General features: G+C 36.4%; 8 protein-coding genes across 8 annotated transcripts; 4 read left to right on the plus strand and 4 right to left on the minus strand.

Moving 5' to 3' along the window:
- Positions 1-2: 2 nt before the first annotated feature.
- Positions 3-3,811, minus strand: C9374_009861 (uncharacterized protein; the record flags this gene model as incomplete). Its single annotated transcript, XM_044700095.1, has 5 exons — positions 3-2,163; positions 2,208-2,800; positions 2,847-3,450; positions 3,496-3,695; positions 3,779-3,811. The coding sequence occupies 5 exons, from the start codon at positions 3,809-3,811 to the stop codon at positions 3-5; spliced, it is 3,591 nt and encodes a 1,196-aa protein (XP_044544412.1).
- A 191-nt stretch (positions 3,812-4,002) lies between these two features.
- On the minus strand, positions 4,003-4,359 carry C9374_009862 (uncharacterized protein; the record flags this gene model as incomplete). Its single annotated transcript, XM_044700096.1, has 1 exon — positions 4,003-4,359. The coding sequence occupies one exon, from the start codon at positions 4,357-4,359 to the stop codon at positions 4,003-4,005; it is 357 nt and encodes a 118-aa protein (XP_044544413.1).
- A 194-nt stretch (positions 4,360-4,553) lies between these two features.
- Positions 4,554-5,455, plus strand: C9374_009863 (uncharacterized protein; the record flags this gene model as incomplete). The annotated part of the gene is made up of 2 exons (XM_044700097.1): positions 4,554-5,238; positions 5,352-5,455. The coding sequence occupies 2 exons, from the start codon at positions 4,554-4,556 to the stop codon at positions 5,453-5,455; spliced, it is 789 nt and encodes a 262-aa protein (XP_044544414.1).
- Positions 5,456-5,500: 45 nt separating this feature from the next.
- Positions 5,501-6,762, minus strand: C9374_009864 (uncharacterized protein; the record flags this gene model as incomplete). The annotated part of the gene is made up of 3 exons (XM_044700098.1): positions 5,501-6,274; positions 6,426-6,592; positions 6,687-6,762. 3 exons carry the CDS (start codon positions 6,760-6,762, stop codon positions 5,501-5,503), a joined length of 1,017 nt encoding a protein of 338 aa, XP_044544415.1.
- Positions 6,763-6,865: 103 nt separating this feature from the next.
- Positions 6,866-8,026, minus strand: C9374_009865 (uncharacterized protein; the record flags this gene model as incomplete). Its single annotated transcript, XM_044700099.1, has 2 exons — positions 6,866-7,352; positions 7,410-8,026. 2 exons carry the CDS (start codon positions 8,024-8,026, stop codon positions 6,866-6,868), a joined length of 1,104 nt encoding a protein of 367 aa, XP_044544416.1.
- Positions 8,027-8,263: 237 nt separating this feature from the next.
- Positions 8,264-9,895, plus strand: C9374_009866 (uncharacterized protein; the record flags this gene model as incomplete). The annotated part of the gene is made up of 1 exon (XM_044700100.1): positions 8,264-9,895. One exon carries the CDS (start codon positions 8,264-8,266, stop codon positions 9,893-9,895), a length of 1,632 nt encoding a protein of 543 aa, XP_044544417.1.
- Positions 9,896-10,237: 342 nt separating this feature from the next.
- Positions 10,238-12,997, plus strand: C9374_009867 (uncharacterized protein; the record flags this gene model as incomplete). The annotated part of the gene is made up of 1 exon (XM_044700101.1): positions 10,238-12,997. The coding sequence occupies one exon, from the start codon at positions 10,238-10,240 to the stop codon at positions 12,995-12,997; it is 2,760 nt and encodes a 919-aa protein (XP_044544418.1).
- Positions 12,998-13,114: 117 nt separating this feature from the next.
- C9374_009868 (uncharacterized protein) lies at positions 13,115-14,455 on the plus strand (the record flags this gene model as incomplete). The annotated part of the gene is made up of 1 exon (XM_044700102.1): positions 13,115-14,455. One exon carries the CDS (start codon positions 13,115-13,117, stop codon positions 14,453-14,455), a length of 1,341 nt encoding a protein of 446 aa, XP_044544419.1.
- Between the last annotated feature and the right edge of the window lie 14 nt (positions 14,456-14,469).

Below are 14,469 nucleotides of genomic sequence, written 5' to 3' on the forward strand. Positions count from 1 at the left end.
GATTAGTGTTGGCAAAATGGGCATTTTCCGTTATTCTTTAAAACTTCGAATTCAAAATCTTCTTGATGGAAAAATAGGTTACAATGATTACACTGAACAATTGGAAAATTTGGAATAATGCATTTGAAGAAATGTCTCCTGATCAAAGGATTCTTCCAATCCACAATAAATACATCCTCTCTTTTGAAAGATTTGAGCATTTCTCTATTGACTTTTACGACCTTTCCGTCAATTTTTAACAAAGCCTTGCTAAACTGATCTGCGATTGGTGATGGTTCTTCATAGGGCTCGTCTTCTCCATCTAGGCGCAATGTCTGGACATTCGAGGACTTACTTTCTTTCCATCGATCTGTTGCTTTTCTTGAGAGTGATGGAGGTGCCTGGTTGATTAATTTGATCGCTTCTTCTTCCTCAATTCCATCTTCAAGTTCAAATTCAACAAGAGGAAGAATATGATATGAGAGAGGTGATCGTTGGAATTGATGGCCACAATTTACACAGCTGTCAACACCTCTTTCGTTCAAGAATGGATTGGACGCAGAGCATCTAAAGCAGATTGGTGTACATTCTTCATTGTTTCTCATTGGCTTGCTGTGAATAGAAATGCTAGATAATTCAATTTCATCCATTATTGGTTTTGGCAGTCGTAAATGTTGAATATTTTGATAAACCTCTCTTGCCAACTTGTAGTTTTCAAGAGAAAGGCCAAGTTTTGCCATAGTGACCGTTATTGTGATCCTGGAGACTCCTTTGGGAAGATTAGAAACGTCCAAATTATTATAGAGGTATAAGCAGGCATTGAAGAGATGTCTCGTATCCACTGAGTTGAATGGAAGCTCTGAATATTTGTGCACAAGGTCATACGCAAAATAAATTTGGCTCAGACGGTAATATTTCTCAAACTTTTTGATTTCTTTCCAAACAGATTCTGTCACCACTTGCTCGTTCTTTGTGTTGATCATGATTTCATGTGCAACTTTCCATAAATAATATGCTGCATCCTTAAACCTATTTTCATCAATCGCATTTTGGGCAAGTTCTTCAATGATTCTTAACGCTTTTTCTGGCCTATTTGCTTTCCTAAACGCTTCCTGAGCTTCATCAAATCGATCCTCAATTGCTAAATGCTCTGCATATGGAAGGTATACTTCGGCAGAAAATTCTGGATGTTTCTCTAAAACCTCGAACGCTGAATCCCATTTTTCGGAGGTCACAAATAGCTTAATCAGCGAAGAATAATCTCCAATCTTTTGATACGCTTCTTTTGCATAATCATAGAGTTTGTTCTTTCTGAAATATTCAGCACACATAGCCACACCTCTAGCCTCGTTTGGATTTAAATTTCTACAAGTTTCCAATAACAGGTCAAACCACTTATTATCACCCATGATCTGAACAGCTTTGTCGTAGTTACCTGCAGCTGCATACAACTCAGCTGCTGATTTAAGATCGTTATCTTCTTCTGACGTTTTAGCTTGGCGCAATATCATATCTGTGAGGTTGATGTTGTCATATGTTAGTGCAAGTTCTTTAGCCTCCTTCCATTTCCTTAAATCACACAACATATCCATAGCCAGATCTGCTCGTCCTCCTTTGACGAACATTTTTGATGCTTCGTCAAATCTTCCTTGATAAGCATGAATTTCACCAACAAATAAATCTCTGTTGAATTGATTTTGCTTAATTAACTTCTCGTACTTGTCTATAAGAGATATAAACTTTGTATCCTCGATTCGGTTGAAGCACCTTCTTGCAATATCTAAATTCACACCTAGTAACGCCTGAACTCCTAACAATCTCCAATCGGATTCTGTGACACCTAAGCAAGCGATTTTGTAACCCTCTTGAAAGTCTCCTTTCTCAATATATCTAAAAAGAGTTGCAGATTGTGGCACGTCAACAGTGCTCATAGACACTTGATGTAAACAAAACACCTTGGAACCGGTAAAACCAACCACTAATCCTTGTAGTTTGTGTTGGTTAACAGGGAAATTTTCAGTCTTGATGTTTAGAAAACCACTTCCTGAATAACATAACATATGTTCATGTTCTGAATTCCAAGCAACTCCCTCTGCATTCTTTTCTTGATAAATATATTTCTTTTCTTTTAAATCATAAACCATGAGATCATTGTTTTGATCTACGAGTGCCAGTTTTCTTCGGCTAACGAAAATAATTATCAACTATCTTTCTAAATATTAACATACCTCATGTTAAGGTCCAAGCTTCGAATAGAAAAGTCATGTTTTAAGAGTTGAACAGGAAATGGATTATCAACAAAGATTTTCAAAATAGATCCATTCGATAGACCAACCAGCAGAGCTTCTTTAAAAGGAGGACCACCAATAACCTTAATATACTTGATTGGTGCATCCAAATCCCACACCCTTTGTAAATTGCCTTTAAAATCATACAAGTTCAATTCTTTTTCGTGGCACAAAATCAAATTTCCATATGTAATGACAAGCATGCTACACTCAATATCCTTAAATATTTTTTCTATTATTCTGTATTGCATTTCTTCTTCTACCTCTTCACCCGATTCATTTTCAGTCTTGGAATTGGTCAGTTCCAAAATATGAATTTTGTTTTTTAGTTGAACAGCCATTCTGTCTCTGTAAATAGCTATTTTCTTCACGTAATCCTTGCATTTCACTGTAACTTTCTTGTCATTTACAAGATCTTGAACAACTACATCCGTCATTGAATCTCTGAAGGCATAAATATTTCCATACAAACTGTGAACAGTGATGAAGTCTAATTTAAAAACTTGAAGAGCACCTTCATTGGTTCCGACGGCCTAACAAATGTTAACAATCATTGATCATTCGAAGATAAAAACATACCACATAGTTTTGATTTGGCTTTTGAGCTACTCCCCACACCCATCCTTGATGTTTTGATATTGGTACTAATTGAACTCCATCCTTGTTCCATAGAGACACTTCTCCTGATGATCCACCAACACATAAATATTCTCCATTGCTAAAGTATGAAATACAACAAGGGTCAAATCCAAGCTTTTGATCCTTAATAATTTGTTTGCCACTTAAATGGTAGAAAGACAGTGTTTGATCCCAACAGCCAACAGCAAGTATGTCATACTGTTCATCTCTTGATGGATTAAAAGATATTGTCCAAATTGGCTCCGATCGTGTAAAGTTTACAAGTTCCTTTGCCTCTCTGTTGAAAATTCTGACAGTGCCATCAAAGAATCCAAGAGCTAAATGTTGGCCGTCATTTGTCCAACTGCAGCATAATATCTTGGAATTTACTTTTGTCTTTTGAATTTCTTTTTCATCTTGTGACCATATTGCGAAATCAGTACATGCACAACTCAATAATTGATTTGTTGATGGATTAAATGCTACACATTGAATTGAATCGTTGTGACTGTATTTCAATTTGCCTTCTCCGGTGTTTGTCCACACAATCACAGTGTTGTCAGCTCTATTTTTCGTCAGTTGTAAATACAGAAGCCATTCTCAAACTTACCCTCCAGAAGCAAAAACTTTTCCGTCCTTAGCAAAAGCGAGACAATAAACGGTGTCGGTATGGGCTCTGCAGTGTTTAATAAACTGGAAGTTTATGGCGTTGTAGATCAACACGTGCTTATAACTAGCCGAGACCAATAAAGTTCCATCAGGGGAATAGGCAACAGCATTGGTTGCTGTCGGAGAGCCATTCTTATCAGTCTATTCAGTGTTTTGTATGCACATCGGAAGTAAATAGGGGTCAGTGTTTGTTGATTATACAACCCTAGGAGCATGATACTTACATAGTTGTCGCCCCACAACAAGGTTGTTCTCATTTTTTTGTTGTAGTTGTTTTTGCCGCCATCATGGAGGTCGCAAATTTGCATGGATTCCATGTTGAAAGTGTTTTGAGAAAATTAAATCCACGCGTTTTGCTCAATTTCCTTTTGAAATCCGAACAGAATCCAAATAATCTAGTGAAACGTTCTAATCAATAATTTAATGATTAATAATCATCATTTTAAACTTATGCTTGATTGGACCACCACTCACTTGCACTTCCTTTATAACAACGGACATCATGATAGCCAAGTTCAGCAAGAGCGTCAGTTGCTTTTTGGGCTCTTCCTCCGAGCTTACAATAACAAACAATTGTGGCATCGGTTTTTGGCTTTTCAAATCCATACTTGTTCTTGAATTCATGTTCATCTAAATGAAAAGCCTCTTTCAAAGTATTAATAGGAATGTTATGAGCAGAAGAATGAATGGATGGAAAATCCGATGATGTGTACTCGCTTGGTTCTCGCACATCAAGCAAGACGATTTGTGAATGATCGGTTTCAAGAAGGGATGAGAGTTCTTGTTTGGTGATTTGTTTGGACATTTTTTAAAATGTTAATAAGTTGAGAAACGTATTGTTGTTCCGCCACATCAAATAATAAATTTAATTGTTGATTGAAAAGTACTTTCATGATTCCAGATCTCCACACAAGTTCATTCCAGAACAACTGATCAGCGTCAACGTTCAACTCTATTCCAAAAGAAAAAAATTTGCAATTTTTAACATACCATCACCCAATGTGCAACATCGACTGTGACGATGATGACAAAACGACTCGAGCTGATTACCAATTTTCTAAAGAAAGAACATTTGTAGGATCGATATGCGTCGCACTTTTTGCTGCATTATTTATTGCTCTACTGGCTGTAGTGATTGGAGTAAATGTTTCGTGGTCTCTGCCACCACCCATGATGACCTGTAATAATGGATATTCGAATTTAGAAAGTATTTCCGATATGTTACAAAACAATGCCAACAATAACAACACAAATTTAACTCTCAATTTCAAGAGAAATATTTACAATCATTATATTGATGTGAGCCGAGTGACAATGGATGTCAATAATAACAAACAAATGGAATTGATAGCAACATTGAAAAGTCGTTCCGTTTTGAATTATCCAATGACCATTGATTTGATAAATTCAAATTTTACCATGACTGATTCATTTGCTATTGATGCCAGAAAGAAAACTGGACATTCTATTACGATTTATGGATGTAATAATACTATGATTGGAAGTATTTTACAAGAATTTGATCCTGTATGGAGTGATTTTGTTATTAGTAATTTTAATTCTAGGCCCATTATGAAGGTCACTGAGAGAAGGCAAACTCTTCCAAAACAATTTGATATTTATGAATACTACACGAATCAGAAAATTGGAGAATTTGTTCAAACATTAGTCTCGTGGGGAGATGGTAAGTTTTGTTGAATTTTGTTATTAATTTGTGTTGGAATGTTAATTATTGAAATTCATGATTCAATGGTTACAACATGAATGCATTTACCTCGTACCCTTTAACAATTCTAGAATGGACTCTCACAATCTCTTCCTCTCCATCCTCAGTGACAACGGATACAGCTATTGATAGAAGATTACTTTTATTCCTAGTTTCATCTGTGTCATATCAGTAACTTTTAGAGTCACAATGTTTATATATTATTAGTGAATAAATTAGTTTATCTCATGATATAATCTTGTGAGATTACAGCTCCACCATTAACTGTATACTTCATGGAAATATCCAAGTCACGATGATTGCTCTTGTTTTGAGAAATGGTCATAGTGCCCTTAACCACATCGTTAGGCTTCAAAGGCAAATCATGTTCTAAATAGAAAACTGTTTGTTTCCAGTGAGTACCTTCAGTAAATGGTCCAGTAGAGAATTCAACAGGTTTGTGAGGTCCGCGAGAAAAAACACAATCAAACCAAGCAACAAATGCTTGACAATATTCTTGGTATTGTGATGTAAATTCAAAGCTAGCAGAAATGTGCTTCAAATCTTCAGGTTGAATAGTATTCAAATCAATTTCTAAAAACTTGGATTGAGTAGTAACGATTTGTTGTGATTCAACAAAGTCAACCAAAGGTTCTCTTAAAGCGTCTGCTTTGATGGCACTAAAATTAAATCCATAAACATTGTCCCAGAAATCAATCTTATCCCTCTTATATTCTGAATCTTCAATACCACAAATGTACATGGTGCATTTGTCAGGGAAAAGATAACCACCTGGTTTCAACCATCTATCACGAGCGCTAAGAACAGTTTGTAACATGCTTTCATATAATAAAAAGTATCCCATCCATTCGCTAATGATGATGTCTACTTTTTCAATTCCGAATGGTAATTGAGCAATGTCTTCAACTTTACCCTTGATTAACTCAATAACGTGAGAATAGCCATTATCGGAAACGATTTGTTTGGCCTTATCAATGATATCACTCATATCAATCTATTTGGAAGATTATCATAATGAAAAAGTGCATCATCCCATAGAATTGTTAATAATTTGGTATAGTTTTTATGGTAATCATCATGATGGTTTTTCATCAAATGAAACAATAAACATTAATTTCAAATTACAATAAACAATAAAAACCTACACCAATGACTCTCTTGGCACCAGCCTTTGCAGCAAAAAGGCATAAAATACCTGTTCCGCATCCAATGTCGAGAACAACTTTATCTTTGAAAAGATGTTTGTTTTGGAGAATTGCATTCTTGTAGGCGTTGGTTCTAATACCATCCTTGAGCATCTCCTCATGAATTCCTGTGGTTATGAAATTGGTGATTGAAAATATGGTCATCGATAATGTACATATATTCCGATATGTTAAAAAACTTAACCCGATAACAAAACGTACCAAAGTGAGAATAGCTATCAAAGTAATAATCCTTGCTGGTTTTATCTTGAGTTTGTTGTTGTGTTGTTGAAGACATTTTTTAGGACCAATTTTGCCTTTCCTTCAACAACAAACGTGAAATGGCCAAGAGATTCGAATCTTTTTCAAATAGCTCAAAATGTGTTTGTTCAACAAGTTTTCTACAGCAAAATCATTCGTGATTTACTGACCACTTCATGTGGAGTTTGAGACGGTATCGACAAATTCAATACTGGTTGTGTTCGTTGGTTCAATTCTTGGCAAATCGTTTTTGAATTCTTTCCTTGTATTTTTCGAATGTCACATGAAGAAAAGTTGGAAAATCCTTTGGCAACCACTTTGTTTGTATGACAGTCCACAACAACAACAATGTCATCTGGTTCAAACTCTCCACAAACTTGACGAATACCACATGCCAATAAATTCTTGCATCTCTGACTGAGAGCTGACGTTGCACCTTGGTCAATGAAAATTGTCCCCTTAAATTCTTCCGTTCTCAACACAGCTTGGATCGAGTTGTTCATTGGATAGTGAGATTCAATGGATCGAACACATTCAACCAAGTTATCTATGTACTTGTCACTCATGGGTAAATGCTCATGTAATCGATACAGATAATCTCTATTAGGTCCAGAAAGACCAAAAGACCTAGGAATGGAATAGTATCAATAATGAGTATTTAAGCATGTTCATGGTGTGACTTACCTAGCAATATGCTTTGCAGTACAACACAAATTTTCAGGGCCAACAAAAGGAGTTGATGTTGAGGCCCCTACTCTCTTTTCAAATGGGTCATAATAATATACAATTGCCTTCCTACAAGCCACAATCGAATCCGAAACATAAACGGATACATAGGTCTTTCGATATCCAGCCACTAATTCTCGATAATCTAAATCCTTGATGACTTTTTCTGCATGTTCGAAGGGTATTTTATAACAGGTGCCCCACACTCTTGTATCTGTTTCGTTGTTGTTGTTATCTTTCTCATGGATCGAATGAGTAGAGACGTTTCGCTTAAAGAAATTCTGATGCTGACAAGAGCAATCATTCACTATGAAACGTTGGTTGATGACATCTTCCGAAATTCCCTCCTCAAGGTTGTTTTGAATGATTTGGTTGTAATCTTCCTCTTTTACAATTGTTAGAGTGCGCCCAGGTTGTTTGGCGTCACCTCTATGGAATGTATCTTGTAACCAAAAGCGCCTTCTAAAGCCCTTGATAAAACCAGTAAAGCTTGATTCATAGGGGAACCCAGCTCTCCATATCAGTGATCCGTACGCAAATAAGAAAACTGGTGATTGAATCTCTCCCATACACATTGCAACGTTGATCAAAGAGGGGTGCGGTCTTGTTTTTTTGGGGATGCTTTTTGGTGTCGAGAAAATTTTTGGGATTTTCCCAAGAATAGAAAAAAAAGTTGGAAGTTTTCGGGGTTAGCTGGAACAAGAGTAAGGAAATTCCAACGACATTTTCGTTCAATCGTTTCTCACAAAACGCATTGAATCAAGGTGTTTCAATAACGGGTAGTCAAACAGTTCTGATTTGAAAACTAAAAAATGAATGAGTCTCTTTCTCATAGTAGCGCTCCCATCATTTTAGATGCATGCAAAAAACTAAAGCAATTATTACATTCAAGTTTCGGACCCATGTCCTTTCATAAATTAATTGTAAAGTATCATCAACATGTAAATCCAGAAATGATATATACCAACGATGGAGCCACAATTGTACGATCACTTCCGATTGTAAATCCCATTGGAAAAATTTTGTGTGATTTATCTAAAACTCAAGAGGAACTAGCAGGAGATGGAACAACAGGAGTAATTTTATTATGTTGTGAGCTTGTTTTGAGGAGCATTGAAGATTTACATTTAAAACAGTTGTTGCCATTGGAGGTTATTTGCAATTATTTATTCATTTTAAAGAATGTATGGATGAATTCATTTGAACGGATGAGGTCATTGGAAAGCGAAAAGATTTCACGATTAATATTTTCTGACAGGGATTCTATCTTTCGCATGACACAAAATGCACTACAATCAAAAGACATCAGATATATGGCTAACCATTTTTCCAACATCCTAGTTGATTGTTTTGCTCAAAAAATACCAAAGCAAAGGAAATTTCATTGTATAGCAGGAGGACAATTGAATGACAGCTTTGGTTTTCGAGGTCTATTTTGCAATGTCACACACTCGTCGTTTTCATCAAGATTTTATCATTCTCAAAATCTTCAAGCAAGGTTTAAAAAGTGTAACAAAATTTTATTGCTTGGTCGAAAAAATCAGAACGTTAACAACTTTGAAAGATCGCTGTGGAAATCTATTTTTCAAACAGCATCAACATATGACGGTGGCATTATCATATTTATGGAAGGAGCATTTCCAAATTTCCACATTTCATACCACAAGGACTCTGCTGTGTTTATATTTGATAACATGACCCCCAAAATTTTACATCAAATGAGCGTATGCTTTGATTTTCCAATTCTGAAAATGGGTTCTGTTTCTCAAATTAGCATTGATGATTTATTTTCCATTCCAGCGAAAACCAGAAGTGAGGATTGTCCCACTATTCAATGCATCGCAGGAAACATGTTCGTTCGTATTTCAAACACATGCCAAGATTTATATCATTTTGTTTTGAGAGGCCCATCAGACACCATTGTTCAAGAAACCAAACGATCACTCAAAGATGCCTATGAAATTATTAAGAATCATTTTGCGCTTGAAAAATGCAATGATATTCAATCTCAGCATTATTTATGTGGTGGTGGATGTCATATTGAATTTCAATTATGGGCAGATATAATACGAGAGAATTCGCAAACTCTTGTGCCTGCAAATGTTTCAGAGGTGTTTGGAGAGTGTATTCTGAGCCTTCCTCGTATGATACTTCAATCGACATCCTTATCCACTCGAGAAAATGAAATACTAAGACTTAAAAGAGAATATTTGAAACATGATCATCAGAATACAGATCATAAGGAAGGAGCCTCTTGTTTTTACGGTATTGATTTACTGACCTCCAATTGTAATAGCGCCTGCTTTCACTCTAGCCAAAGTCTTATTGTTGAGAACGTGCTTGAACGTTTCCTTCTTGAGGACTCGCGTGTCAAACAACATCTCGTGGAATTGGCATGCGAAACAGCAATCACCCTTCTAAGAATCAGCTCTGTTGAAGTTTGACTTTCAAATTGTCATGAAACCTTCTAACGTATAATCAAAATCTCATTCAATACATTACATGAATGGATTCAACCAACACAAACACCAATGGATCAGAAGTTTTTCTACTACGTGAGTTTATGATTGGAATATTTGTGATACCACCAGCACTGTTTGATATTGAATAATAAGCCTTTACTCAAGCGGTGAACAAAGCCTCAAATTTACAACCCTTACCTCGCTTTTTTCCTTCGAGCGAACAATGGAAGCAAAAATTCTGCCAAAAACTGGAAGGCGCAAAGAACATGCTTGCCCTTTTATAAAAAAACAAAAAAAAACACCCTCGCAGTGCACCAGTTCAAAATGAAGAGAAAAGAAGCTCCAAACGGCAATCACTCCGAAACCAAGAAGGTCAAGCAGCAACAAGCCTATTACGATGATGATCTTTCGTTTTCACCACCACCAGTCTCATCGGGTGATCATCAATTAAATATTTCATCAACATTTGATGATATGACATCAGGCTCATTATCCCAGACGATGGATGATGCTATGTTGGACGACCATCATGAAGAGAGTACTGCTAGTCAAACCACTAATCAAGCTCAGCCTCATCTCGGAGGTTCATTCGGAACGGAATTGAGTTCTCAAGAATTCGAAAATATTCCATCATCACCACCTCCAAAATCTGCTTCTTCACCATCAAAAACTCCATCTTCTACAGACAAAAAGGCTAACCCACCATCAACACAAAAGAAGAAGGTTGCAGCTGCCATTGACAAACAACAATTATCGGAAAAAGTTGAAAAGGAGCGTCAACTTTTATTTTCTCAGCTGCAAGGAAATTCGAAGGACAATAAGCAACTCTATGAAGCCTTCAATAATCTTCAAACTGTCGTAAACGAACACAAAATGAAATTTGAAGCACCTGAACTTGTAGTAGTGGGTATGCAATCCGATGGAAAGAGTTCGTTTGTTGAAGCACTACTAGGATTCCAATTTAATACTGTTGATACACAAATTGGAACAAGAAGACCACTAATTTTACAAATGACTAACGATCCAACTGCAGAAAAACCTATTTGTAACTTTTTCAAAGAAGCTACACCATCAGAGATTGAAGAAGAACCAACACCAGTTCCTGAACTTGAGAAAGAAATTAGGAAAAGAACTGAAGATCTTTGTGGTAAATCTAATGTTAACTCTAGACCAATTGTACTTCGTGTTAGATACAAGTATTGCGCAAATTTAACAATTTTTGATACTCCAGGTTTTAGAAAAGGTGAACAAGATCCTCTAGCAGAAAGAATTCATAAGATTGTAATGAATACTATCAAACCTCAAAATAGAATTATTATTGCACTTGAACAATCAACAGTTGAGTGGTGCAATACTCAAGTCAGACCACTAATTAAGCAAGTAGATCCAAATTATGAAAGAACTATATTTGTTGTTACAAAATTCAATAATCGAAATAACCAGTTTAGAGATGCAAAGGAAGCAAACGATTATCTTGCAACAGATGGGCACATTCCAGATCTTTCTAAGGTCTTCTATATCTCATTACCTTCTGGACATGGTACTCGCAACCTAGCTGAGGAAGAGTTCAAGAATGAAATCATTAATACCTATCTTAAGGATTACAAAAAACTTGCTAAGGTTGGATTTGATGAACAAAAGTTCAAGCCACAGATTGGATTTTTTAACTTGAAGAGACATCTCGAAAGAATGTTAAATGAAAAATATGTAGAAAATATCTCTCCAGTTCTGAACAATATTGAAACTTCTTTATCGAAGAGAAAACGATCACTAGATTCTGCTATGAATGAATTATCAGAAATTGAGAAGGAGAATATTGAAGCACAAGTAACACACATGATTGGCGCTTTTATGACAAACTTTGTAAAAGCCCTGAATGGTACAAATCAATTTGACACCCTAAAGAATGGTCTAACCCTAGAAGAAGAAAGAGTCCAATCTGGTCAAGAATGGCCTGGGTTTTCACAACAGCTTCAAGAGAAACTTCCGATTAGAAATAGAAATTTTAAACTTTATGGAGGTGCTCAACTTGAAAGATTGTTATCTGAATTTGAGGTGGTCTCTCTTGCTCAAGAATTCCCTCAAACATCGAACGATGAAGTTGCTGTCTCTATTGGTGTTAATCCAATGCACACATCTCCAGATTATATTAGAGGAGTTACTGATTTAGCTCAAAAGAAGTGTAGAGCTGTATTCAAACCATTAATTGATTGTCTATTAATTAGAAGCAAGTTTGTTATGAAACAATTATTCAAATTAATCATTCGTCACATGCTCCAGAATAATTCTCTATCTCAAAGATATAAGGCTTTCTCAAATGAGCTTTACAAAGCTTGTGAAGAATTTATTGAATCAATCATCAAAGATGTAAGGAATAAGACTTCAGATGAATTTGAAACATTTGTAAAGATCATGGATTGGGATTTAATTTCAGCACAACCACCAAAGAAAGGGCCTGAATATGACTTGTTGCATCCAAAAGAAGAGGACACTGTTGAACGTGTCAAAGTAGCACTCGAGGAATCCAATGATTCTCTTTATGTAGTGTTCGATCAGCTTAAGGGAAGAGAACTAACTGAAGAAAAGTGTGAGAAAATTAAGAGAGCTGCTGCACAACTGTTTGCAGGTGTTAGAGCAATGTTTGTCAAGTACATTCGAGCCAAGTTTAATGCATTCTTTTTAGATCCAATTTTCACCAATATGGATAATAATATTAGAGTTCATTTCTCAAATATGGGATCTGACAAGCTAAGAGATTTAATGGGACATAGAGCTTCATATCTTAGACAACACATACCACCTCTTCAAGATCAGGTCAATAAGCTTACCCAACACAAGCAAATGTTTGAAGCACTTGCTGAGCAATTCCAGGCTCATTCTGTATCATCCCCACCCTTGCAAACTGAAAATTCCAACAAGGGAAGTAGCAGCGCCTCTCACTCTAGCAAGAGTTCTGTTTCTAAAACTCCATCACGAGATTCATCGCGTGAAGTGTTTGCAACACCAAAGAAGAACCAATCTCATTCAAGTGAAAAGAGCAATGGTACAACTCCTCATTCAAGCAGCAGATCTTCGTCCAAATAAATGTTTTGAAACCCCCTTTTTGCAAAAACAATGGTGAAATCAATTCTTGTGATTGCTTCCGCTAAACCCAAGCGCCAAAAAAATTGCCGTTAAACCCATACCTATTTATTTTTTCGCATGACAAACCCAAACAACAACGAGCAAGAGGACCATCATCAACAAGAACCAACAGCCTCTTCTTCCGAAGAAGATTCTATCGAGTCCTCTCAATCTGTTCAAATTAATACTCTAGTAATTGAATATTTATTATTTAGACGTGTTGATTGTGTGGTTGATGAATTGCTAAAAAGCCTTCCCTTCGATACGGATTCTCTCACTGTTAAGGTTCGGTTGGTGATCAATATGCTCAATGAAACCAAACAACAAATAACCAACGAACAAGAGTTGAATGATCGTCTGAGTTTGATCGAAACCTGTGTAGAAAAGGTGATTTCTCTCGTTGCTAATCGACGAGAAGATTTCGCATCCATATTTGAAAATGCTTCATTCACTGTGCAAGCGTACTTGAACAAGCTCAACAAATGGTGGAAGGGTTTTAAAGAACACAACGACTATCAAGAAAAGTATAGTTGTTTTTTGGCCATTGTCAAGTATATCAACGTCTTGGGCAATTACATACAAGCACCAAAACTCTATTCAGTTTTACATGACTATGAAACATTTTGCCATCAACAACAAGAGCAACAACAAGAACCTAGATCGGTTGTGGGAAGTGCCAAGAAGAAATCGATTGCATCATCCTCCTCAACCCCTCACCGTGGAGCCACAACTGAGACCACGAGTCATGCTTCTGCTAGAAAAACATCAGTTTCAAATCTTCCAATCCACACAGATTCTCTCGAACAGCAATTCACTGAACCATGTACTGCATTGTCACTTGGAAATCCTGTTAGAGAGGACACTAATTTATTCATTGCTAAGAGAAAATCTGAACCTGTACAAAAGAAGCTTCTTACATTGGCACTAGCAGATGTTGGAACACCAAAGCAAAAACAACCAAGAAGATTAAATGAAAGACACTCTGATGCTAAGAAAGTTGTGCTTAACAGAGAACTAGCATCAGATTCTGAAGAAGAACCACCTCTTAGAGTACCACCTAAGGCAACTGTTAAACAGCATTTGAAGGCACAACAATCTCCATCTAAGAAACCAAAGGGAGAGACATCAAGAAGTGTGTTCGAAGAATATTCAGATGACGAAGACACTGAACGAGCACTTTTCCACAAACCACCCCAGAAAAGACCAAAGAAAATCACTAGCTCAAAGCCAAGACAAAAGAAAGTTTTTTGGTCTGAAGAAGAAGTTGACGCCCTGTTGGCTGGATACAAGAGATTTGGAGGAAATTGGGCTAAGATATTAGCACACTACAAGAAAATGTTCAACCCAGTTCGAGATAGTTTGAGCTTGAGAGACAAGTACAGAAACCTTGTAAAATACGGCTACATTGAAGAAGAATAAGTTTTTAATGAAAT

This window comes from Naegleria lovaniensis, assembly GCF_003324165.1.
Source record: "Naegleria lovaniensis strain ATCC 30569 chromosome Unknown tig039, whole genome shotgun sequence".
NCBI lineage: Eukaryota > Heterolobosea > Eutetramitea > Acrasida > Naegleriidae > Naegleria > Naegleria lovaniensis.